The sequence below is a fragment of the Bombina bombina genome, chromosome 3 (assembly GCF_027579735.1).
Source record: "Bombina bombina isolate aBomBom1 chromosome 3, aBomBom1.pri, whole genome shotgun sequence".
In the NCBI taxonomy this organism is placed as follows: Eukaryota; Metazoa; Chordata; class Amphibia; order Anura; family Bombinatoridae; genus Bombina; species Bombina bombina.
The window spans coordinates 279,835,667-279,860,491 of record NC_069501.1 but is presented as its reverse complement, the minus strand read 5'-3'; the positions used below and the strand labels follow the sequence as shown (position 1 = coordinate 279,860,491).

At 39.8% G+C, this 24,825-nt stretch overlaps 1 protein-coding gene across 1 annotated transcript in view; it reads right to left on the bottom strand.

Moving 5' to 3' along the window:
* Positions 1 to 24,825, bottom strand: part of FKBP6 (FKBP prolyl isomerase family member 6 (inactive)) — a 163,158-nt gene that overhangs the window by 97,792 nt on the left and 40,541 nt on the right. The window contains exons 3-6 of the mRNA XM_053706316.1: positions 21,150 to 21,239; positions 18,791 to 18,993; positions 18,590 to 18,709; positions 6,113 to 6,307 (exon numbers count right to left, since the gene is read on the bottom strand). Of these exons, the coding sequence (XP_053562291.1) occupies positions 6,113 to 6,307; positions 18,590 to 18,709; positions 18,791 to 18,993; positions 21,150 to 21,239 (608 nt within the window). The remainder of the gene's footprint in view (positions 1 to 6,112; positions 6,308 to 18,589; positions 18,710 to 18,790; positions 18,994 to 21,149; positions 21,240 to 24,825) is intronic.

Below are 24,825 nucleotides of genomic sequence, written 5' to 3'. Positions count from 1 at the left end.
TGCTGCTAATTGTTGTAAAGTAATAGGGGGCAATGCGCTAGAGGTACTAGGCATCGCTTGCGCAGGCGTAACTGGTGTTGACACATGGGGAGAGGAAGAAGGACTATCCTCATTACTTTCCGTTAAAGAATCATCTTGGGCTACATTTTTAAGTGTCACTGCATGGTCTTTAAAATGCTTAGATGTTTTAGTACACTTTAAACACAAATGCAATGGGGGTACCGCCATGGCTTTTAAACATAAAGAACAAGGTCTATCTGAAGACTCAGACATGTTTGACAGACTTAGACAGCACTACAATACAGTAAAAGTCACTTTTTGAAAAAACGTTACTGTGCCTTTAAATAATAAAAAGCACACACTTTTTTACCAAATCACCAAAAAACATTCGATCTTTATGAAATTTTTACCACATGATCCCAATGCTTTGAAATGATTGCACACAAATTTTTAAATCAATTAACCCCTTATTGCCCAAACCGGAGCAAATTTAAGTAAACTACCGGTTTAACACAATACAGCACGGTGCCACAGTCTTTGCTGTGGCCCTACCTTCCTTTTGGGTTATTTGTATTAGAAAATAAGCCTCCCTGAAGTCCTCCTGTACTCTCAGGACTCTACACGTGAAGCTGCCTTGCAAAACAACTGCGCAACTGAGGCGCGAAAATGAGGCCCCCTCCCTCTTCATTCCGGAGTTATGGGGCCTTCCTGAGTCAGATTAGGTGTCTTACAATATGCCAGGCAAAATAAAAACCCCAAAAGTGTTCTCAACGTCTAAAACACTTGAATAAATGTAAGATTACACTACTAAAGTAATCGATTTAGCCCATCACAGTGTCTACCAGTATTTAAGCCCTTCACAGAAGCCATCCTTCTATACTGCGTCTCAGAAAATGGCTTACCTTCCCACATGGGGATTTCTATCAGTCTTCTAGCATTACCAGGTCTTGTTAGAAAAAAATGACTGAGCATACCTTAAGCAGTTAAGCCTGGAAACTGTTCCCCCCAACTGATGTTCTCCGGTACTCAACAGTCCTGCGTGGGAACAGCAATGGATTTTAGTTACAACATGCTAAAATCTTTTTCCTCTCAGCAGAAATCTTCATCACTTTCTGCCTCAGAGTAAATAGTACAAACCGGCACTATTTTAAAATAACAAACTCTTGATTGAAGAATAAAAAACTACAAATCTAACACCACATACTCTTTACCCTCCCGTGGAGATGCTACTTGTTAGAGCGGCAAAGAGAATGACTGGGGGGGCGGAGCCTGAGGGGAGCTATATGGACAGCTTTGCTGTGTGCTCTCTTTGCCACTTCCTGTAGGGATTGAGAATATCCCACAAGTAAGGATGAATCCGTGGACTGGATACACCATGTAAGAGAAACTAGCTTTTTCTAACTTTGACCCCCAAAATCTGTTACACATCTACAACCACCAAAAAACACCCATGCTAAATAGTTTCTAATTTTTGTCCTGAGTTTAGAAATACCCAATGTTTACATGTTCTTTGCTTTTTTTTGCAAGTTATAGGGCAATAAATACAAGTAGCACTTTGCTATTTCCAAACCACTTTTTTTCAAAATTAGCGCTAGTTACATTGGTACACTGATATATTTCAGCAATCCCTAAATATCCCTTGACATGTATATATTTTTTTTTAGAAGACATCCCAAAGTATTGATCAAGGCCCATTTTGGTATATTTCATGCCACCATTTCACTGCCAAATGCGATCAAATAAATAAAATCGTTCACTTTTTCACAAACTTTAGGTTTCCCACTGAAATTATTTACAAACAACTTGTGCAATTATGGCATAAATGGTTGTAAATGCTTCTCTGTGATCCCCTTTGCTCAGAAATAGCAGACATATATGGCTTTGGCATTGCTTTTTGGTAATTAGGGAGCATGTAGGGAGCTCCTAGGGTTAATTTTAAGGGTTAGCTTTAGTGTAGTGTAGTAGACAACCCCAAGTATTGATCTAGGCCCATCTTGGTATATTTCATGCCACCATTTCACCGCCGAATGCGATCAAATAAAAAAAAAAGTTAAATTTTTCACGATTTTAGGTTTCTTACTGAAATTATTTACAAACAACTTGTGCAATTATGGCATAAATGGTTGTAAATGCTTCTCTGGGATCTCCTTTGTTCAGAAATAGCAGACATATATGGCTTTGGCGTTGCATTTTGGTAATTAGAAGGGCGCATTTAGCGCCCTTCTAATTACCAAAAAGCAACGCCAAAGCCATATATGTCTGCTATTTCTGAACAAAGGGGATCCCAGAGAATCATTTACAACCATTTATGCCATAATTGCACAAGTTGTTTGTAAATAATTTCAGTAAGAAACCTAAAATCGTGAAAAATTTAACTTTTTTTTTATTTGATCGCATTTGGCGGTAAAATGGTGGCATGAAATATACCAAGATGGGCATCACCGCCCAAAAACGTTTATTCTGATGTGATAAGAATAAAAAGCACCTATTTTCTCACTAAACCGGAGAGTGCCTCTGTTCACTGGAACCCTTATTATATATATATATATATATATATATATATATATATATATATACACACACACACACCTATTTCTATAGATATATAGGTATAGATATAAAAATGTAAAACTAACCCCTTAACGACCAAGGACATACCAGGTACGTCCTGCAAAAACTGTCAGTTAGTGACAATGGACATACAAGTCCTTGTTCTAATTGAGTGCTGGAAGCGATTGCGATCGCTTCCAGTAGCTCTCTGGGTATTGCAGTGATGCCTCGATATTGAGGCATGGTGCAATACCCTTTTTCAAGCATCCGATGCAGACAGAGCCACTTTGTGGCACTCTCTGCACTGGTAGCGATAATGCCGATCGTTGGTGGGTGGGAGCTAAGCAGGGAGGCGGGTGGGCGGCCCATTGCTACACGGCATCCGGTTCCTGTAAGTGCTATGTGCACGTCGGGAGTGTAGGGGGGGCCTGCAGGGAACACGTGCGTGTGTGCACGCGCAGCAACCACTACCACCAATGATCCCTGAATTGCAGGTGAGAGGGAGGGGGCAGCTACATTACAGAAAAAGCTATATTTTATTAAAAAAAAAAGAGAAAGAAAAAAAAACGTTTTGGGGGGCAAACTGGGTACTGGCAGACAGCTGCCAGTACCCAAGATGGCGGCAAATAGGTAGCAGGGGGAGGGTTAGAGAGCTGTTTGGGAGGGATCAGGGAGGTTGGGGCTAAGGGGGGTCCATCACAGCTGAATAAATATTTTTTTTTTTAAAAACACCTTTTATTTTAGTACTGGCAGACTTTCTGCCAGTACTTAAGATGGCGGGGACAATTGTGGGGTGGGGGAGGGAAGAGAGCTGTTTGGGAGGGATCAGGGGGTGGAATGTGTCAGGTGGGAGGCTGATCTCTACACTAAAGCTAAAATTAACCCTGCAAGCTCCCTACAAGCTACCTAATTAACCTCTTCACTGCTGGGCATAACACAAGTGTGGTGCGCAGCGGCATTTAGCGGCCTTCTAATTGCCAAAAAGCAATGCCAAAGCCATAAATGTCTGCTGAACAAAGGGATCCCAGAGAAGCATTTACAACCATTTATGCCATAATTGCACAAGCTGTTTATAAATAATTTCAGTGAGAAACCTAAAATTGTGAAAAATGTAACTTTTTTTTTTTATTTGATAGCATTTGGCGGTGAAATGGTGGCATGAAATATCACAGAATGGGCCTAGATCAATACTTGGGGTTGTCTACTACACTACAGATAAAATTAACCCTACAAGCTCCCTAATTAACCCCTTCACTGCTGGGCATAATAAACGTGTGGTGCGCAGCGGCATTTAGCGGCCTTCTAATTACCAAAAAGCAACCCCAAAGCCATATAAGTCTGCTATTTCTGAACAAAGGGGATCCCAGAGAAGCATTTACAACCATTTGTGCCATAATTGCACAAGCTGTTTGTAAATAATTTAAGTGAGAAACCTACAGTTTGTGAAAAAATTTGTAAAATTTTGGCGGTGAAATGGTGGCATGAAATATACCAAAATGGGCCTGGATCAATACTTTGGGTTGTCTACTACAGTACACTAAAGCTAAAATTAACCCTACAAGCTCCCTAATCAACCCCTTCACTGCTGGGCATAATACAAGTGTGGTGCATAGCGGCATTTAGCGGCCTTCTAATTGCCAAAAAGCAATGCCAAAGCCATAAATGGCTGCTGAACAAAGGGATCCCAGAGAAGCATTTACAACCATTTATGCCATAATTGCACAAGCTGTTTGTAAATAATTTCAGTGAGAAACCTAAAATTGTGAAAAATGTAACTTTTTTTTTTTATTTGATAGCATTTGGCGGTGAAATGGTGGCATGAAATATAACAGAATGGGCCTAGATCAATACTTGGGGTTGTCTACTACACTACAGCTAAAATTAACCCTACAAGCTCCCTAATTAACCCCTTCACTGCTGGGCATAATAAACGTGTGGTGCGCAGCGGCATTTAGCGGCCTTCTAATTACCAAAAAGCAACCCCAAAGCCATATAAGTCTGCTATTTCTGAACAAAGGGGATCCCAGAGAAGCATTTATAACCATTTGTGCCATAATTGCACAAGCTATTTGTAAATAATTTCAGTGAGAAACCTAAAGTTTGTAACAAAATTTGTGAAAAAGTGAACGATTTTTTTTTATTTGATCGCATTTGGCAGTGAAATGGTGGCATAAAATATACCATAATGGGCATAGATCAATACTTTGGGTTGTCTTCTAAAACAAAATATATACATGTCAAGGGATATTCAGGGATTTCTGACAGATATCAGTGTTCCAATGTAACTATCGCTAATTTTGAAAAAAAGTGGTTTGGAAATAGCAAAGTGCTACTTGTATTTATTGCCCTATAACTTGCAAAAAAATGCAAAGAACATGTAAACATTGGTTATTTCTAAACTCAGGACAAAATTTAGAAACTATTTAGCATGGGTGTTTTTTGGTGGTTGTAGATGTTTAACAAATTTTGGGGGTCAAAGTTAGAAAAAGTGTGTTTTTTTCCATTTTTTCCCTCATATTTTATAATTTTTTATAGTAAATTATAAGACATGATGAAAATAATGGTATCTTTAGAAAGTCCATTTAATGGCGACAAAAACGTTATATAATGTGTGGGTACAGTAAATGAGTAAGAGGAAAATTACAGCTAAACACAAACACTGCAGAAATGTAAAAATAGCCCTTGTCCTTAAGGGTAAGAAAATTGAAAAATGGTCTGGTCATTAAGGTGTTAAAAAGAACATTTTCTTCTAAGTGAAGAACAGTGGAATGTAAAATACGCATAACGACCTTCAGGTTTAGTGCAGTTAGTCTAATGAGTGTCGGGTTAGCGAACAAGCAATAAGTGTTACCTTTTTTTTTCTTTTTTAACAGTGGGCTCCACTGAAATCAATGGGTAGAAGACATTAATGTGGCCGTGATATCCCAAGTCCTGAAGTTAGTGCACATCGGGTTTCGCTCACACGCTTTTTACTTACAACTTGTAAAATGTGCACTAAGGGCCGTGTTAAAAGTTTACTTTGAGCTCAGTTAGTGCCGATAACGCTCCACTTGTAATCTGGCCTAATTGCTCTAATCAGCACTGATAGCTTTCATTTAATGATATTTTTAGAACATGTATAAAGTAATCCTTTACCCAAGGGGTCTCAAAGAATTTTTGCACACAACCTTGGACTTAAAATAACGCAAGCTGAAAATAATAGTTACTATTACCCAACTTGCTGGCCCTGTAAGGATTACCACCTGCAGCAAGAGGCTGAGCAATCTTGTCAGAAGTCCGGCAGACACAGAAACATGCATTACACAGAACTCCCAAGAGAAGCACAGTCAATATCCTACCATGTATTCCCCTACAGGGAGGTATCATCAGCTGAAGCCAATTAGCAACAAATATGCATTAGTATTAGGCACTTCCAGTTCTCAGAATTGGAAAATCCTGAATTTGCTGAATTTAATTACTAGAAAAAAAATGGCGAAACAAATTTAAAATATTAATTAAAAATGTTATATTATCAAATTGTTTTACGTCCTTTAAACACAATGTACACTTGTCATCTCCTTACCCGGCCACAGCGGAAGAGTGCTTTAGGGTTTTTGTTATCTATGGTAAGGGCCTTCTGCCCCCACGTCAGAGCTCGAGAAGGATGATCCAGCCTCAGGTACGTGAGTGATAAATTCAAGGCCACTAGGAGGCGAGCGGCATCCAATTGCTTTAATTCCTCATCAGATGATGTTTGACGAGACAGAACAGATGAAGCCTAGAGGGAAAAATAAGTGCACCAGTTGATTATTATAGAACTTATTTTGATTACTTTAATTTTGATCAGTGCTTATAGTTAGGAGACATGAATGTAAATTACAAGAACAAAGAACAGCTTATATCAGAATATATTTAATTCTATATGGATCTCTGTGCAGGAGTAGGGAATGTTTACTTTATATATTATTGTGATTAGATATTGTGGCCTTGCAACTTCTGTCAGCTTTAGTCCCACTTTTAAACACAGATCAGATTATATTGATAGCATCCTCCTGTCAATTATAAAGTCAGTCCCATGGCTCTGAAACCCCTGTTAAAGGGATAGGAAAGTCACAATTAAACTTGCAGGATTCAGATACAGCATGTAATTTTAAAGGGGCATTAAACACGTCGAGCTGGTCATATAAAATTATAAATCGTATAAATAAATAAAAAACTCTGCAATAAACTTTCATTATTTATTTTGTCCCCTTTCCCTGTAATCCCATTATGAAATGTTGTGCATTTCAGTTGCCGTTAGAAAAGGCAGTGCAGAACCCTTATTTTCCACACAGCCATTGGCTGCACACAATAGTGACCTATTTATAAATGTCTCTAATTGGCCACAGCAGAGAGGGTAACCTAAGTTACAACATGGCAGCCCCTATTGTTTTATAGACACTAAAACTTTACACTTATTTTGTCAATATTTAAACAGCTAATGAAACTTTAAAAAATACATCTACATGTTATTCTCATTGAAATATTTTCTTTGAATGTATCATTCTATCTAGCATTTATTTAGTTTAATGTCCCTTTAAGACACTTTTAAATTCACTTCTATTTTCAAATGTGCTTCGCTCTCTTGGCATCCCTTGTTGAAAAAGAATATGCACATATCCTACACTAGTGGGAGCTAGCTGCACACATTTGTCTCTTGTGATTGGCTAACTAGATGTGGTCAGCTAGCTGCCAGTAGTGCAATGCTGTCCCTTCAAGAAAGAATAACAAGACAATTAAGCAAATTTGATAATAGAACTAAACTGTAAAGTTGTTTAAAATGGTACGTTCTACACGAATCATGAAAGAAAATGTTGGGAGTTTCCTGTCCCTTTATATATACACATATATATATATATATATATATATATATATATATATATATATATATATATATATATATATATACATATATATATATATATATATATATATATCACCAAATTGTAGCCATCCAAATGATGGTAACAAAAAACAAAGGCGCCCTCCACAGACTGTCGTTGAGGATAGATGATCACCAGGATCAGCTCTTCTTAAAATGGATGCTCCCTTCAATTTGCCACTGATAATAGATAATTGTTACAAACAGGAAGCAGACAAGGTCTTTAAAAAAAATTAAAAAACGTAAAGAATTGCATTTCACGTATGTCATGTTCTAGAGACAGTACAACACCTTCCTCTCTCTGCACTCTCATCAATATCACATGTTCTCCTTTTAACACTTGTATGTGGTTTAACTTATAATTTGTAAAATCCATCATATGGATCTATGATTCTGTGATGAGAGGAAACTACTGTTTAATATGCAATATTAGTAATAAAAATGTAAGAGAGACAGATGCGCCACATGGCCCAATATTGTTTGTTCAGCGGGGTAGATATATTCTAGTGGTACCAATATTAACTCACAATCTAGGAAGCACTCCAGTTAGTGCAGCAGGAGCAGTCTGGGATTAGTCACAGTCACCCAGCAGACCGACCTCTAGGACAGAGTGGTGTGTTTCTGTGATGGAAATACAAGCAAACACAAAGGTGCCTATATGGCCTAGTACAGTTTTGAACCAGAAGATGATGTTGTGTATATTTGAAAATATACTCACAATTGGTAAAGCATCTTCATTGATGCTAATCAGGCAGGAAGGGGTCAATGCAGTCACCCAACAGACTATGGCAGGTTCTCACAGCAGGCAGAACAGCAGGAGATCCAAGGGATCAGATAAGGTCCAAATGATACACAATAGCAAGTGTTTAGATAAAAAGTTGATACTTTACTTGGTAAAACAATAAAAACAAGCGACGCGTTTCTCAGCACACAGGCTGTTTCCTCAGGCTTATAAAATGTAACCAAAACACTTGCTATTTATAACCCACAATTGTAACAACCTAATTAGGCACACATGTTAGGGGAGTGACAGAAAACAAATCCCTATGGTAACATCCTATCACAATTCACTATGATGAGTGGTAAATACAATACAGTAAATAACTAACTAAGCATAACCTTCTAATACATGATAGATTCTCAAAGATCGTACATATTTTGTCTCCTATGAATATATCAAACACACACAAATTGAGAGATCCTATTGGGCACCACCTAACCCAGTGGCGATTTTATAATTCCCTATGTGGTTTTGATAATGTTACTTGTATAAGTTCTTTTTGTTAGGCTGTGTAAGCTGAGAGAATTTGTGTTTACCAATGGGATATATTACCTTGATCTTGTATAAATACCGATGTTTATTTGTATTTTGATCCATTTCGGCGTTCCCTAATGGAGACTGCGCATGCGTGTGCGCTCCTCTGTCGATCATTGCATGACAGGAGCGCATGCGTGTAATGGAGTCAAACACATTGGGTATAGCCAATGAGAAAGATTCCAACCGCGGGCCAATCAAATGGTAGATATCCCATCATGTGATATGCCCGATTAATCCATTTTTTATAATATGTTTACACCTGTTATTTAAATAACTCTTTTCCAACATGTATTCTATAATCTTTAAAGATGCTGCTCACCATATTTATCATCTAATAGCATGTTATTAGGTAATTCTTGCACGATTTGCACTCTCTTAGGAATTGTCATTTGTGATACAATCTTCACTTTTTATAAACATTTATTATATAACACAGATCAATCTTATTATCTCATGTCACTTCTAGGTCCACATTTTAGTTCTACTGACAGGTTTATTTAATGGCACTCTGACTTCAAGAACTGATATTGTAACCAATGTTGTTGTTGGTTTGAAGGCTAGGAATAAACACCTCAATTTATCATTGTATCAAGCTTAGCAATCTGGGGTCTCTCGGAGTGCGTGTGTCGCTCTCTAACATTCATACACATAACATTTGACTCATTTCTATAGACCATGTACCCTACTGACACACCTTTGTCATTTATCAATCTGATAGGCTACAATACCCATCGCTGACTGGCTGGTATTATGAGTTGGTCATGTGATCAGTGACTCGATAAGTATAGTAGTAACTGACGATCACAAATTATATATCTCACTGAGCTGTACATCTTGGCCCTATATGAATGTGCGGACTTTAGTGTTAATTAGTCCTTGACTGTTTTTAATAGTTCCGCTTATATCGTCTATGATTGGACCTGCTATCCGCTGCTCCGATCTATAATATATATTCTAAAGGATTGAATCGGGCATATCACATGATGGGATATCTACCATTTGATTGGCCCGCGGTTGGAATCTTTCTCATTGGCTATACCCAATGTGTTTGACTCGATTACACGCATGCGCTCCTGTCATGCAATGATCGACAGAGGAGCGCACACGCATTCGCAGTCTCCATTAGGGAACGCCGAAATGGATCAAAATACAAATAAACATCGGTATTTATACAAGATCAAGGTAATATATCCCATTGGTAAACACAAATTCTCTCAGCTTACACGGCCTAACAAAAAGAACTTATACAAGTAACATTATCAAAACCACATAGGGAATTATAAAATCGCCACTGGGTTAGGTGGTGCCCAATAGGATCTCTCAATTTGTGTGTGTTTGATATATTCATAGGAGACAAAATATTTACGATCTTTGAGAATCTATCATGTATTAGAAGGTTATGCTTAGTTAGTTATTTACTGTATTGTATTTACCACTCATCATAGTGAATTGTGATAGGATGTTACCATAGGGATTTGTTTTCTGTCACTCCCCTAACATGTGTGCCTAATTAGGTTGTTACAATTGTGGGTTATAAATAGCAAGTGTTTTGGTTACATTTTATAAGCCTGAGGAAACAGCCTGTGTGCTGAGAAACGCGTCGCTTGTTTTTATTGTTTTACCAAGTAAAGTATCAACTTTTTATCTAAACACTTGCTATTGTGTATCATTTGGACCTTATCTGATCCCTTGGATCTCCTGCTGTTCTGCCTGCTGTGAGAACCTGCCATAGTCTGTTGGGTGACTGCATTGACCCCTTCCTGCCTGATTAGCATCAATGAAGATGCTTTACCAATTGTGAGTATATTTTCAAATATACACAACATCATCTTCTGGTTCAAAACTGTACTAGGCCATATAGGCACCTTTGTGTTTGCTTGTATTTCCATCACAGAAACACACCACTCTGTCCTAGAGGTCGGTCTGCTGGGTGACTGTGACTAATCCCAGACTGCTCCTGCTGCACTAACTGGAGTGCTTCCTAGATTGTGAGTTAATATTGGTACCACTAGAATATATCTACCCCGCTGAACAAACAATATTGGGCCATGTGGCGCATCTGTCTCTCTTATGTTTTTTAGATCATCTTCTTAGGATCCCGGCCGGATTCTCTACAGATTGCTGACTCTATAATCTCTGTCCTCCTCTCAGTGACTTTTTATTAAGTAATCTGAACTGTCACAACTATTATTAAGTGTCTCACACTTGTTGCATAAATTGTTACATTATATTTTATGGTATTTTATTTTATTATTCATTATTCATTTTTTCTCACATTTGATTGTTCTGATCTGATTGCTAGAAATCTGTATATAATATAATTATATCTTATCATTGTTATATTATTGCAATTTAGGGCGCCCCCTACTCTTATAGAGTAATAAAAATGTATTTCTTCTTACTGTAATACTCTTATTATGGCATCTGAATCACTGGGTTTACTTGGCTACTAAATGTGGCTTTATTACAAACTATACTGGTTAATTATGTCCTAGCACTACAAAGGGGTGGGGACAAGGACTGTAAATTAGTACAGCTAGAAACAAAACAGATATAAAGACGTGTTTAATAAATTGTAATAAAAACAGAATTTATGCTTACCTGATAAATTTCTTTCTCCTACGGTGTGTCCGGTCCATGGCTTCATCCTTACTTGTGGGAATATTCTCTTCCCCAACAGGAAATGGCAAAGAGAGCACAGCAAAAGCTGTCCATATAGCTCCCCCTCTGGCTCCGCCCCCCAGTCATTCGACCGACGGTTAGGAGAAAAAGGAGAAACCATAGGGTGCCGTGGTGACTGTAGTGTACAGAAATAAAAAATTTGAAACCTGACTAAAAATGCCAGGGCGGGCCGTGGACCGGACACACCGTAGGAGAAAGAAATTTATCAGGTAAGCATAAATTCTGTTTTCTCCTACATTGGTGTGTCCGGTCCACGGCTTCATCCTTACTTGTGGGAACCAATACCAAAGCTTTAGGACACGGATGAAGGGAGGGAACAAGTCAGGTTACGTAAACGGAAGGCACCACGGCTTGCAAAACCTTTCTCCCAAAAATAGCCTCCGAAGAAGCATAAGTATTGAATTTGTAAAATTTGGCAAAAGTATGCAGAGAAGACCAAGTCGCTGCCTTACAGATCTGATCAACAGAAGCCTCGTTCTTGAAGGCCCATGTGGACACAGCTCTAGTAGAGTGAGCTGTAATTCGTTCAGGAGGCTGCCGTCCGGCAGTCTCATAAGCCAATCGGATGATGCTTTTCAGCCAAAAAGAAAGAGAGGTAGCAGTAGCTTTCTGCCCTCTCCTCTTACCAGAATAAACTACAAACAAAGATGAAGTCTGTCTGAAATCCTTTGTTGCTTCTAAATAGAATTTTAAAGCACGGACCACATCTAAATTGTGTAACAAACGTTCCTTCTTTGAAACTGGATTCGGACACAGAGAGGGAACAACTATTTCCTGGTTAATATTCCTGTTGGAAACCACTTTAGGAAGAAAACCAGGTTTGGTACGCAAAACAACCTTATCTGTATGGAATATCAGATAGGGTGAAGAACACTGCAAAGCAGACAATTCAGAAACTCTTCTAGCAGAAGAAATAGCAACCAAAAACAGAACTTTCCAAGATAGTAACTTAATATCTATGGAATGTAAAGGTTCAAACGAAACCCCTTGAAGAACTGATTCTGACTAAGGCCTGTACAAATGCCTGTACATCTGGCACTGCTGCCAGACGTTTGTGCAACAAAACAGACAGAGCAGATATCTGTCCTTTTAGAGAACTCGCTGACAACCCTTTATCCAAACCCTCTTGGAGAAAGGAGAGTATCCTAGGAATTTTAATTTTACTCCAAGAGAATCCCTTGGATTCGCACCAACAGATATATTTTTTCCATATCTTATGGTAAATTTTCCTAGTCACAGATTTTCTGGCTTGGACCAGAGTGTCTATAACTGAATCTGAAAACCCACGCTTAGATAAAATCAAGCGTTCAATTTCCAAGCAGTCAGTTGCAGAGAGACTAGATTTGGATGTTCGAATGGACCTTGTACTAGAAGATCCTGTCTCAAAGGTAGCTTCCATAGTGGAGCCAATGACATATTCACCAGGTCTGCATACCAAGTCCTGCGTGGCCACGCAGGAGCTATCAGAATCACAGAGGCCTTCTCCTGTTTGATCCTGGCTACAAGCCTGGGAAGGAGAGGAAACGGTGGAAACACATAAGCTAGGTTGAACGACCAAGGCGCCACCAATGCATCCACTAGTGTCGCCTTGGGATCCCTGGATCTGGACCCGTAGCGAGGAACCTTGAAGTTCTGACGAGACGCCATCAGATCCTTGTCTGGAGTGCCCCATAGTTGAGTTAACTGGGCAAAGACCTCCGGGTGGATTTCCCACTCCCCCGGATGGAAAGTCTGAAGACTCAAATAATCCGCCTCCCAGTTATCTACTCCTGGGATGTGAATTGCAGATAGATGGCAGGAGTGATCCTCCGCCCATTTGATGATCTTGGATACCTCTCTCATCGCCAAGGAACTCTTTGTTCCCCCCTGATGATTGATGTACGCTACAGTCGTCATGTTGTCCGACTGAAATCTTATGAATCTGGCCTTCGCTAGTTGAGGCCAAGCCTGGAGCGTATTGAATATCGCTCTCAGTTCCAGAATTTTTATCGGGAGAAGAGACTCTTCCCGAGACCATAGACCCTGAGCTTTCAGGGAGTCCCAGACCGCACCCCAGCCTAAAAGACTGGCGTCGGTCATGACAATGACCCACTCTGGTCTGCGGAAACTCATTCCCTGAGACAGGTGATCTTGAGTCAACCACCAACGGAGTTAGTCTCTGGTTAATTGGTCTACTTGAATCTGAGGAGACAAGTCGGCATAATCCCCATTCCACTGTTTGAGCATGCACAGTTGTAATGGTCTTAGATGAATTTGAGCAAAGGGAACCACGTCCATTGCTGCAACCATTAGTCCTATTACCTCCATGCACTGAGCTATGGAAGGCTGAGGAATAGAATGAAGAACTTGACAAGCGTTTAGAAGTTTTAATTTTCTGACCTCTGTCAGAAAGATCTTCATTTCTACAGAATCTATTATTGTTCCCAGAAAGGGAACCCTTGTAGACGGGGACAGGGAACTCTTTTCTACGTTCACCTTCCACCCGTGAGACCTGAGAAAGGCTAATACAATGTCTGTATGAGCCCTTGATCTGGAAAGGGACGACGCTTGGATTAGGATGTCGTCCAAGTAAGGTGCTACCGCAATGCCCCTCGGTCTTAGAACCGCTAGTAGGGACCCTAGCACCTTTGTGAAAATTCTGGGAGCAGTGGCTAAACCGAACGGAAGAGCCACGAACTGGTAATGTTTGTCCAGAAAGGCGAACCTTAGGAACTGATGATGATCTTTGTGGATAGGAATATGTAGGTACGCATCCTTTAAGTCCACGGTAGTCATGAATTGACCCTCCTGGATTGTTGGTAAAATCGTTCGAATGGTTTCCATTTTGAATGATGGAACTCTGAGGAATTTGTTTAGAATTTTTAAATCCAGAATTGGCCTGAAAGTTCCCTCTTTTTTGGGAACTACAAACAGGTTTGAGTAAAACCCCAGACCTTGTTCCGCTGTCGGAACTGGGTGTATCACTCCCATCTTTAATAGGACTCTTACGCAATGTAAGAATGCCTGTCTCTTTATCTGGTCTGAAGATAAGCGAGACATGTGGAACCTTCCCCTTGGAGGAAGTTCCTTGAACTCCAGAAGATAACCCTGAGAGACTGTTTCTAGTGCCCAGGGATCCTGAACATCTCTTGCCCAAGCCTGAGCAAAGAGAGAAAGTCTGCCCCCTACAAGATCCGGTCCCGGATCGGGGGCTACCCCTTCATGCTGTCTTGGTAGCAGCAGCAGGCTTCTTGGCCTGTTTACCCTTGTTCCAGCCTTGCATTTGTTTCCATGCTGGTTTAGACTGGGAAGCCTTACCCTCTTGTCTAGAGGCTGCAGAGTTAGGAGACGGTCCGTTCCTGAAATTGCGAAAGGAACGAAAATTAGATTTGTTCTTAGCCTTGAAAGGCCTATCCTGTGGGAGGGCATGGCCCTTTCCCCCAGTGATGTCTGAAATAATCTCCTTCAATTCTGGCCCAAAAAGGGTCTTACCCTTGAAAGGAATATTAAGCAGTTTTGTCTTGGACGACACATCCGCCGACCAAGATTTTAGCCAAAGCGCTCTGTGCGCCACAATTGCAAAACCTGAATTTTTCGCTGCTAATTTTGCCAATTGCAAAGCGGCATCTAAAATAAAGGAATTAGCCAACTTTAGTGCGTGAATTCTGTCCATGACTTCCTCATATGGAGTCTCCTTATTGAGCGAATTTTCTAGTTCCTCGAACCAAAAAGACGCCGCTGTTGTGACAGGAATAATGCACGAAATTAGCAATCCTTCCAACTTTTAATCCATAGGATCTTTGAAAGCACAACTGTCCTCAATGGGAATAGTCGTGCGCTTAGCCAACGTAGAAACTGCCCCCTCAACCTTAGGGACTGTTTGCCATGCGTCCCTTCTGGGGTCGACAATGGGGAACATTTTCTTAAATATCGGAGGTGGGACAAAAGGTATACCTGGCTTCTCCCACTCCTTGTTCACTATGTCCGCCACCCTCTTGGGTATCGGAAAGGCATCAGCGTGCACAGGGACCTCAAGGAATTTGTCCATTTTGCACAATTTCTCTGGAATCACCAAAGAGTCGCAATCGTCAAGAGTAGTTAGCACCTCCTTAAGCAGGGCGCGGAGATGTTCTAACTTAAATTTAAACGTCACGATATCAGGTTCTGCCTGCTGAGAAACTTTTCCTGAATCAGAAATTTCTCCCTCAGACAGCCCCTCCCTCACTGCCAATTCAGACTGGTGTGAGGGTATAACAGATAAATTATCGTCAGCGCACACTTGCTCATCCTCTGTATTTAAAACTGAGCAATCACGCTTTCTGGGAAATGCTGGCATTTTGGATAAAAGATTAGCTATAGAATTATCCATTACTGCCGTTAATTGCTGCATAGTAACAAGCATCGGCGCGCTAGATGTACTAGGTGTCGCCTGCGCGGGCATAACTGGTGTTGACACAGAAGGAGAGGATGATGAACTATCCCCACTACCTTCACTTGAAGAATCATCTTGGGCAACCTTATTAAATGTGACAGTACTGTCCTTACTTTGTTTGGACGCCGTGGCACAATTTTCACATACATTTAAAGGGGGAACCACCTTGGCCTCCATACACACAGAACATATTTTATCTGAAGGTACAGACATGTTAGACAGACTTTGGCAGGCTATTAATGCAATAAAACCGTTTTTAAACAAAACCGTTACTGTCTCTTTAAATAATAAAAAGAGTACACTTTATTTCTGAATGTTTGCAAAACTATGAAAGAAATATCCGATCTTTACAAAATTTGCACCCTAGTGTCTTAATGCTTTGAAAGTATTACACACCAAATTTCAAGTCTGTAACCCCTTAAATGAGCAAACCGGAGCTAATTGTTCAATTTACCAGTTTAAACCCACTACAGTCCCTGCCACAGCCTTTGCTGCGGCTTTACCTTTCCTTGGGGGTTATTCACCACAGAAATAAGCCTTCTAGAATCGTTTTTATGGCCACAGGATCCTCTCACATGAAGCTGCATGCACTGCTTCCAGAAGTAACTGCGCAACTAAGGCGCGAAAATGAGGCCTCCTCCCTCTGCATACCAGAGTGAAGGGGCCTTCCTGACTAGATTAGGTGTCTAAACAACTGCCAGGCGTAATAAAAACGTTCCCAAAAGTGTTTCCTAGTTCCAAAACACTCCAAAAGACATATAAATATTATATAAATCAATCGATTAGCCCACAATAGTGTCAACCAGTATATAGCCCATTTATAAGCCTTCATTCTGTTATGAGTCTAAGAAAATGGCTTACCGATCCCCTAAGGGAAATGCCAGTCTTTTAGCATTACTATGTCTTGTTAGAAAAGAGACTAGTCATACCTTGAGCAGAAAAGTCTGCAAACTGTTCCCCCCAACTGAAGTTCTCTGGGCTCAACAGTCCTGCGTGGGAACAGCAATGGATTTTAGTTACTGCTGCTAAAATCATACTCCTCTTTAAACAGAACTCTTCATCACTTTCTGTTGTAGAGTAAATAGTACAAACCGGCACTATTTTAAAATAACAAACTCTTGATAGAAGAAATAAAAAACTACAACTAACACCACATACTCTTTACCATCCCCGTGGAGATGCTACTTGTTCAGAGCGGCAAAGAGAATGACTGGGGGGCAGAGCCAGAGGGGGAGCTATATGGACAGCTTTTGCTGTGCTCTCTTTGCCATTTCCTGTTGGGGAAGAGAATATTCCCACAAGTAAGGATGAAGCCGGACACACCAATGTAGGAGAAATACTATGCAACCAGAACTTTGCAACATTTTAGCTTCATTAAAGTGATATTGAATCTGAGCGTTTAACAAACACTAGGATTTACCATAGCTAAAAATAAAGTGGAGTTTAAGTGACCATTTTTTTAAAATCTGCACATTGTTTAAACTCAGTGGCTCCGGCCACCCAAGGCACAGTGCTCTCCTTCAATGGAGGTGACATTTGCACCTCTAAACCAATAGTCGTGCAAGTCAGCTAACAGTATTCTAAATGCTAGCACTGCTATTGGTTTAGAGGTACAAATATCGCCTCATTGGTAGAAGAGCGTTGTGCTGTGGGTGGCCTGAGACGCTGAGTTTAGAGATGTGCAGCGGCACAGAAAGGGCGAGTTTAGCACCTTTTTTTAATAACTGATCACTTAAACTCCACTTTATTTTTAGTTATGGTAAATCCTAGTGTTTGTTAAACGCTCGGATTTACCATCACTTTAATACTTCACAGGGGTATCGCAGTTCATCAGAAAACCCTTTTCAAGCATCTTTAAAGATAACGTTTTTCTACATGTTCAGTTCACATTTTAATAAATGATATAATTTCCTAGTTAAATAACAAAAATAAATGGAAATACTGCCTGAATAACACTTTTAAACTATGGAATGTGCACGCAATTTAAATACAGACATCAAAATATTCATTTCTGATTGCAATTGAAGGGGCATATTAATATTTTTTAATTTAAAAAGTTTAATAATGTGTAGTAAACAACTTTGCAATAATAATATTTATTTTGATATGTTCCTGTTTCTAATTCTGATAATCATGTTTTCTTTCTTTACCCAGTCATTAAAGTGAATGTACATTTTCAACACTTTTAAAAACAGGGGCACTTTCATTGATGAACGTTTACATTGCACCGCATTTGTAGAAATACTTACCTTTTACTTCTCCAAAACCGGATTGCCGATTACAGCCTCAGTTCCTCTGTACTGACGTCAGAAATGACAAAACCGTCTTTCTCCAATCATGGCTTCTTCCCAGAGCGTCCATCTCGTGATGCCCGGCTGTGATTGGAGGAAGCTGGTTTCGTCATTGCTGTGTTTGTACAGCAGGAAGAAGAATGCGGGGGATCGGCGATTCGGTTTTGGAGAAGTAAAAGGTAAGTATTTCATCAATGAAAGTGCCCCTGTTTTTAAAAGTATTTTTAAAAACCGCGCACTCATTGCTGAACATTGACATTCACTTTAATGTGTATATATCACATTATAAACATTATAGTTTAATGTGGATTAAGTCAGATCACATAAGAAAGCAAAAACCTATTAAAAAAATACTAACTTTTGCAAACAAAATCCCCCATTACATACAAAGAGAGACTACAGGACAAACTGATCTACTTTGCTGGATGCCAACTTACCCTTTTATATCTATCTTTAGCATCATAAAACCTGTTTCTCTTGAAAAGGTAATTTCCAAACTCCCTTTCTGTGCTTGCAATCCTGAGAACAGTGTCAAGAGGAAACGTGGCCTGCTGCGCCTGCAAGATAGTGAGCGGATCCTTCAAACATGCCAGCAAAACCTATCTGTAAATTAGCCAAACACACAACCATCCACTTACCTTTGTAAGGTTACAAAAATGATCCGATTGAGCAGTGTCTAAGAAGTCCAGCAGTTCCATTTCAAATAGGACAGTGGATAAGCGCGGGATAAGTGGAGGACAACCCATCTTGCCATATGCATAGCTTGGTGAGAAGAGGAATCGTGACAATTCTCCCCTCTGCATTGTGAGTAAAGCAATCTCCATACCAGCAAGAGTGATATCTGTTGAACAGGTAGAGGTCAACTAAAGCAGATAAAGGGATATATAATAAAACTATTGTGTGGTTGTATTGTCCCAAAACAGGACAAATGTATTTTTGGTGTATGAGCTTATTACTTTAATTCAAATAAAACCATATAGTTATAGAACAAGATCAGGAGGGGTGGCCTATTTCTTCTCAACACAATACATAGAGCGATGAGAGGGACGTTGGTTTAAATAAAACCCTTTGAAATGAGAGGTCCTGTGTCTGCCAAGCTGCTAAGTGATTGCAATAATATTCACAAGTACATGCTATGTCAGGCATCCAGCATATAAAACTCTTATAATGTCCTAACCAAACAAATGTACCCTAATAAAACATTTAAGGGGCTTTGTCCCACCATTCAAGTTAGTTAAGTGATCCTCATGGAGACCATTATCTTCTTGCAACAATTGCAAACTGTTTGTTTTGTTGGTGGTGAAAAGGCTCATATTTGTTTATTTTTCTGAGCAAATTGCATTTTGCAGAAATCCAAATAAATGGGGATCTAGGTGAGGGTACAAATAGCTGATATTTTGGGCTAGATTACAAGTTGAGCGCAAAATATCGCTTCTGCAAAAGCAATATTTGAGCTCAACTTAGTAATGCCAGCACATGCAAATGTGCGCTGGTGTTACAAGTGAGGTGCAATGCGAACACAACCTCGGGTTCGCATTGCACGTAACCATTGTGCTCACGAGAGCATGCTTCCATAGACTCCAATGGAGCCTTATTCTCATGCCATCAGACACGGAATGAGAGCGTAGCGCAGCAAAGGAGGTAAATTGCGCAGCAATTTTAAAAACACCCCACACCCGCCAACTTTAGCCCCTTATAACTGCTTCGTGCAGTTGCTTTATTAAGAAATAAAGATGCTAACATTTTTATTTTCTAATAAAGATTACTACACTGTATTTTGGGGGCAAATGGGGGACATTTAGAAAATTAACCATCGGTCTGAGCTCCGGTTAATTTTCTGAGCGCTAATTACTACCGCAAGCTTGCTTACGCGCAGGTGATAAATTAGCGCTCTACTTGTAATCTAGCCCTTTGTGTTTTAACTCCCAAGGAGTATCCCATCCATTGTATACTGTATATCTTATATTCAAAATTATTCTTTTCTAAATGCAGTTGCCAGTGTATCCCTCTTACCAAAAACTCTGGGGCCTAGTAAAACATCAGGTGCCTTTAATACAAGCAACATTTGCACCATAGAAGAATACATGACATCTTGTTGGAAAGTGCAGATTAACCTCTTAAGGACATATGACGAAATTTTTCCGTCATAAAACAATTGAGCAAACTGAAAGCTGTGTCCTTAAAGGGTTAAAGTGATTGTAAACTTTAATGATCAAAAAAACAGGGGCACTTTAATTCACTAAAGTTTACGTTTACAAAGACGCTTACTTTTTAAAATACTTACCATTGCTTTATGGTAAACATAACTCCAATCCTCAGACTGCAACTCCTGCTGTATTTAGCATATGGATGACAAATCCGGCTTCCTACAATCGTTGCATGCCACCTTTGGCATCCAGCTCGTGGGGCACGCAACAATTGGAGGAAGCCGGATTCGTTATCCATACGCTAAATACAGCAGGTCCTGCAGGTGGAGGATCTGCATTATGCTTACTATAACGCAAAGGTAAGTATTTTAAAAAATAAGCGTCTTTGTAAACTTTAATGTATTAAAGTTCCCCTGTTTTTAAGATTATTATTTCATACTGGGCTTTAGTTGATTAAACTTTACAGTCACTTTTTCTTTCAAACAGACTAACACATAATGCTGTAATGGCTGAGATTATGCGGAGCATACCGTTATGCAAAGCATTTAGAATGTGCCTTTTTGGACATTTTCCCTTCGCACATGATGTTACATTGCAGGTGTGTAACGGCAAATTCATTCACTTTAGGTTGCCAGCACAGGAGCTAAACGTATTGGACAGTGTGGCGGATGATTGGTAGATATGCTTCAAACACACACAACATGCTTTGGAGCACAGCTCCAGACGTTTGCTGCACCAAAGAGGTTTTTAACTTGGATGCCTTAGAGAGGCCAAGGCAAAAATCCTTAAGACACCTTTTATAGTCGAACAACATCTACAAATGCTATCTTGTATACACTTCTGTACTTACCTTCACCCAACTTCATCAGCTTCAGGTGGCGGTGAAAACAGTTAGTGTCAAAAGGTTTGTCAGCATGTTCAAGATAACCAGAGTACTTCACTGCAGAGATACAAACAGCCATGTTTATTCATTTCCAACACACCAGCTTCTGGGAATCATATTACAAATAAGCTATAAAGTATTCTCAGTAAGAATGCATGGGGGGAATACAACAAAAAGTATGGTTACACTATCTAGATATTAATGAATACTACAGTTATTTCTTAGAAATATATCCACAGTCATATATTGTTCTTTTCAGAGTTAAAGGGACATGCAACCCAAATTTTTTATTTCAGGATTCCGACAGCGCCTACAATTTATAAAAAGTTTTAAATGTGCTATACGGTAACAATTTTGCAAGCATGTTTTGAGTACTAGATGGGAGCAGTGCTTGCACAATGTTTTTTAAAGCTTTCTTGCAAAACTTCTGCCATATAGTGCCCCAGGCATGTGCATGCTCCTCGGGTTACCTATATGGGGCGAGATTACATGTGTTGAGTATTTTTCAGCGCAACTACTGAAACTCACGTCGCCTGTAAGTTCACCTAGCACATCGGGTGAATCACATAACCCGCGCCCCCAGATGATATACTGGTGTTAGTCAGATAACCTGGTGAGGTTCAGAAATTTACGCAAATAAACATTTCTGGCGTCGACAGTAACTTACGCCAGTATACCATCTTGCGGCGCAAAAAAGATTAAACCGACACATCAAAACGGCATTCAAAACCGCAATCCCCCCACAACGCAAACTACTATTTAAACCTATTAACCCCTAATCAGCCATCCCCCCACATCGCAGCTCGCGACGCCAGTTCTATGTTAGTTTATGGGAGTAAAAACTTGTCTGCTGCGCCGTATATATGATCGCTCGATTCGACTAAAAATTGACGACACCGGCTTTTCCGCCCGTCGCCAATTATGTGACTGCGCCCATGCTTTTTAACAAAAGGATATCAAGTAAGATAAAGTAAACTTGATATTTAAATTGTACACTCTATTTGAATCATTAACCCCTTAACGACCAACGACGTATGGGGTACGTCCTGCAAAAAAATGCAGTTAATGACCAAGGACGTACCCTGTACGTCGTTGGTCTTTGAAAGCAGTGGAAGCGATCCTGATCACTTCCAACTGCTTTCATGTTATAGCAGTGATGCCTCAATATTGAGGCATCCTGCAATAACTGTTTTTAGCCGTCCGATGCAGAGAGAGCCACCCTGTGGCCCTCTCTGCATCGGCCATTGATGGCCATGTTCGTTGGTGGGTGGGAGCTTACCCAGGGAGGCGGGTGGGCGGCCATCGGTGGGAAGGGGGGCGGGATCGAGTGCGGGTGCGCGCGCGTGCACGAGAGCGGGTGCGCGCGCGTGCAGGAACCCTACACTATGGAACAATGGTGGTACTCGGTGGGAGTGAGGGTGGGCATTTAAAAAATATTTAGCGATCTGGCAGGGGTTGGGGGTTGAGGGAGGGCAGCTACACTACAGAAAATAGTATTTTTTTAAAAAATAAATAAAAATAACCATATTTGATTTCAAACTGGGCACTGGCAGACAGCTGCGAGTACCCAATATGGCGCAATAAGGCAGAGAGAGGGGGGTTAGAGAGCTGTTTGGGGGGGGATCAGGGAGGTTGGGGGCTAAGGGAGGATACTACAGAACAGAATTATTATTTAAACCCCCCCCCCAAAAAAAAAAAAAAACTCTTATTTTAGTACTGGCAGACTTACTGCCAGTACTTAAGATGGCGGGGACAATTGTGGGGTGGGGGAGGGAAGAGAGCTGTTTGGGAGGGATCTGGGGGTGTGATGTGTCATGTGGGAGGTTGATACCTACACTAAAGCTAAAATTAACCCTGCAAGCTCCCTAAAAGCTCCCTAATTAACCCCTTCACTGCTGGGCATTATACACGTATGGTGCACAGCGGCATTTAGCTGCCTTCTAATTACCAAAAAGCAAAGCCAAAGCCATATATGTCTGCTATTTCTGAACAAAGGGGATCCCAGAGAAGCTTTTACAACCATTTATGCCATAATTGCACAAGCTGTTTGTAAATAATTTTAGTGAGAAACCTAAAATTGGGAAAATTTTACGTTTTATTTTTATTTGTTCGCATTTGGCGGTGAAATGGTAGCATGAAATATACCAAAATGGGCCTAGATCAATACTTTGGGTTGACTACTACACTACACTAAAGCTAAAATTAAAACTACAAGCTCCCTACATGCTCCCTAATTAACCCCTTCACTGCTAGGCATAATACACGTGTGGTGCGCAGCGGCATTTAGCAGCCTTCTAAATACCAAAAAGCGATGCCAAAGCCATATATATGTCTGCTATTTTTTGACAAAGGGGATCCCAGAGAAACATTTACAACCATGTATGCCATAATTGCACAAGTTGTTTGTAAATAATTTCAATGAGAAACCTAAAGTTTGTGAAAACATTTGTGAAAAAGTGAACATTTTTTTTTATTTGATCGCATTTTGTAGTGAAATGGTGGCATGAAATATACCAAAATGGGCCTAGATCAATACTTTGGGATGTCTTCTAAAAAAATATATATACATGTCAAGGGATATTCAGGGATTCCTGAAAGATATCAGTGTCCCAATGTAACTAGCGCTAATTTTGAAAAAAAGTGGTTTGGAAATAGCAAAGTGCTACTTGTATTTATTGCCCTATAACTTGCAAAAAAAGCAAAGAACATGTAGACATTGGGTATTTCTAAACTTAGGACAAAATTTAGAAACTATTTAGCATGGGTGTTTTTTGGTGGTTGTAGATGTGTAACAGATTTTGGGGGTCAAAGTTAGAAAAACTGCGTTTTTTTCCATTTTTTCCTCATATTTTATAATTTTTTTTATAGTAAATTATAAGATATGATGAAAATAATGGTATCTTTAGAAAGCCCATTTAATGGCGAGAAAAACGGTATATAATATGCATGGGTACAGTAATTGAGTATGAGGAAAATTACAGCTAAACACAGCAGAAATGTAAAAATAGCCTTGGTCCCAAACGGACAGAAAATGGAAAAGTGCTGTGGTCATTAAGGGGTTAAAGAAAAATGTGAGCTTTAAATAATTTAGAATTAGCACACAATACTTTTTAACTTGTTTGTTTGTTTGTTTTTAACAAGAAGAAAAAGAATAATAAGCAGACTTGTGATTTATATTCCCATTAGGGTGTATCTGAATAAAGATTTTTAGCACAACACAAACAAGTAGAAATACCTGTGTAGATTTAAAAAAAACTTTATTTATTTTTAGTAATATATTAAGATGTTGTTAAACACATTAGGGCCCAAACCCGGAAATTATCTAAAAAAAAGGGGCTGTCCCTGCAAGTTGTCTCTCATAGAAAGTAATGGAGCTCGCTGGAAAGAGAAACTTTGCTAGGGAGAGTGAAGTTAGCAGTGAGCTTTATAAATTAAATCCTGCAGCCTACACAAATCAGATTACTCTGCTTTCAGTGTATAGTATATTACAACCACCTCTATTTTCATATGTATGTTTCTATTTATTATGGTAATAGGCAGAGGCGTAACTAGAAACCACAGGGCCCAGGTGCAAGAATCTAAGAAGGGCCTCCCCCCCAAAAAAAGGTGAATTTGATACATCTTTTTTTTTTTTTTTTACATT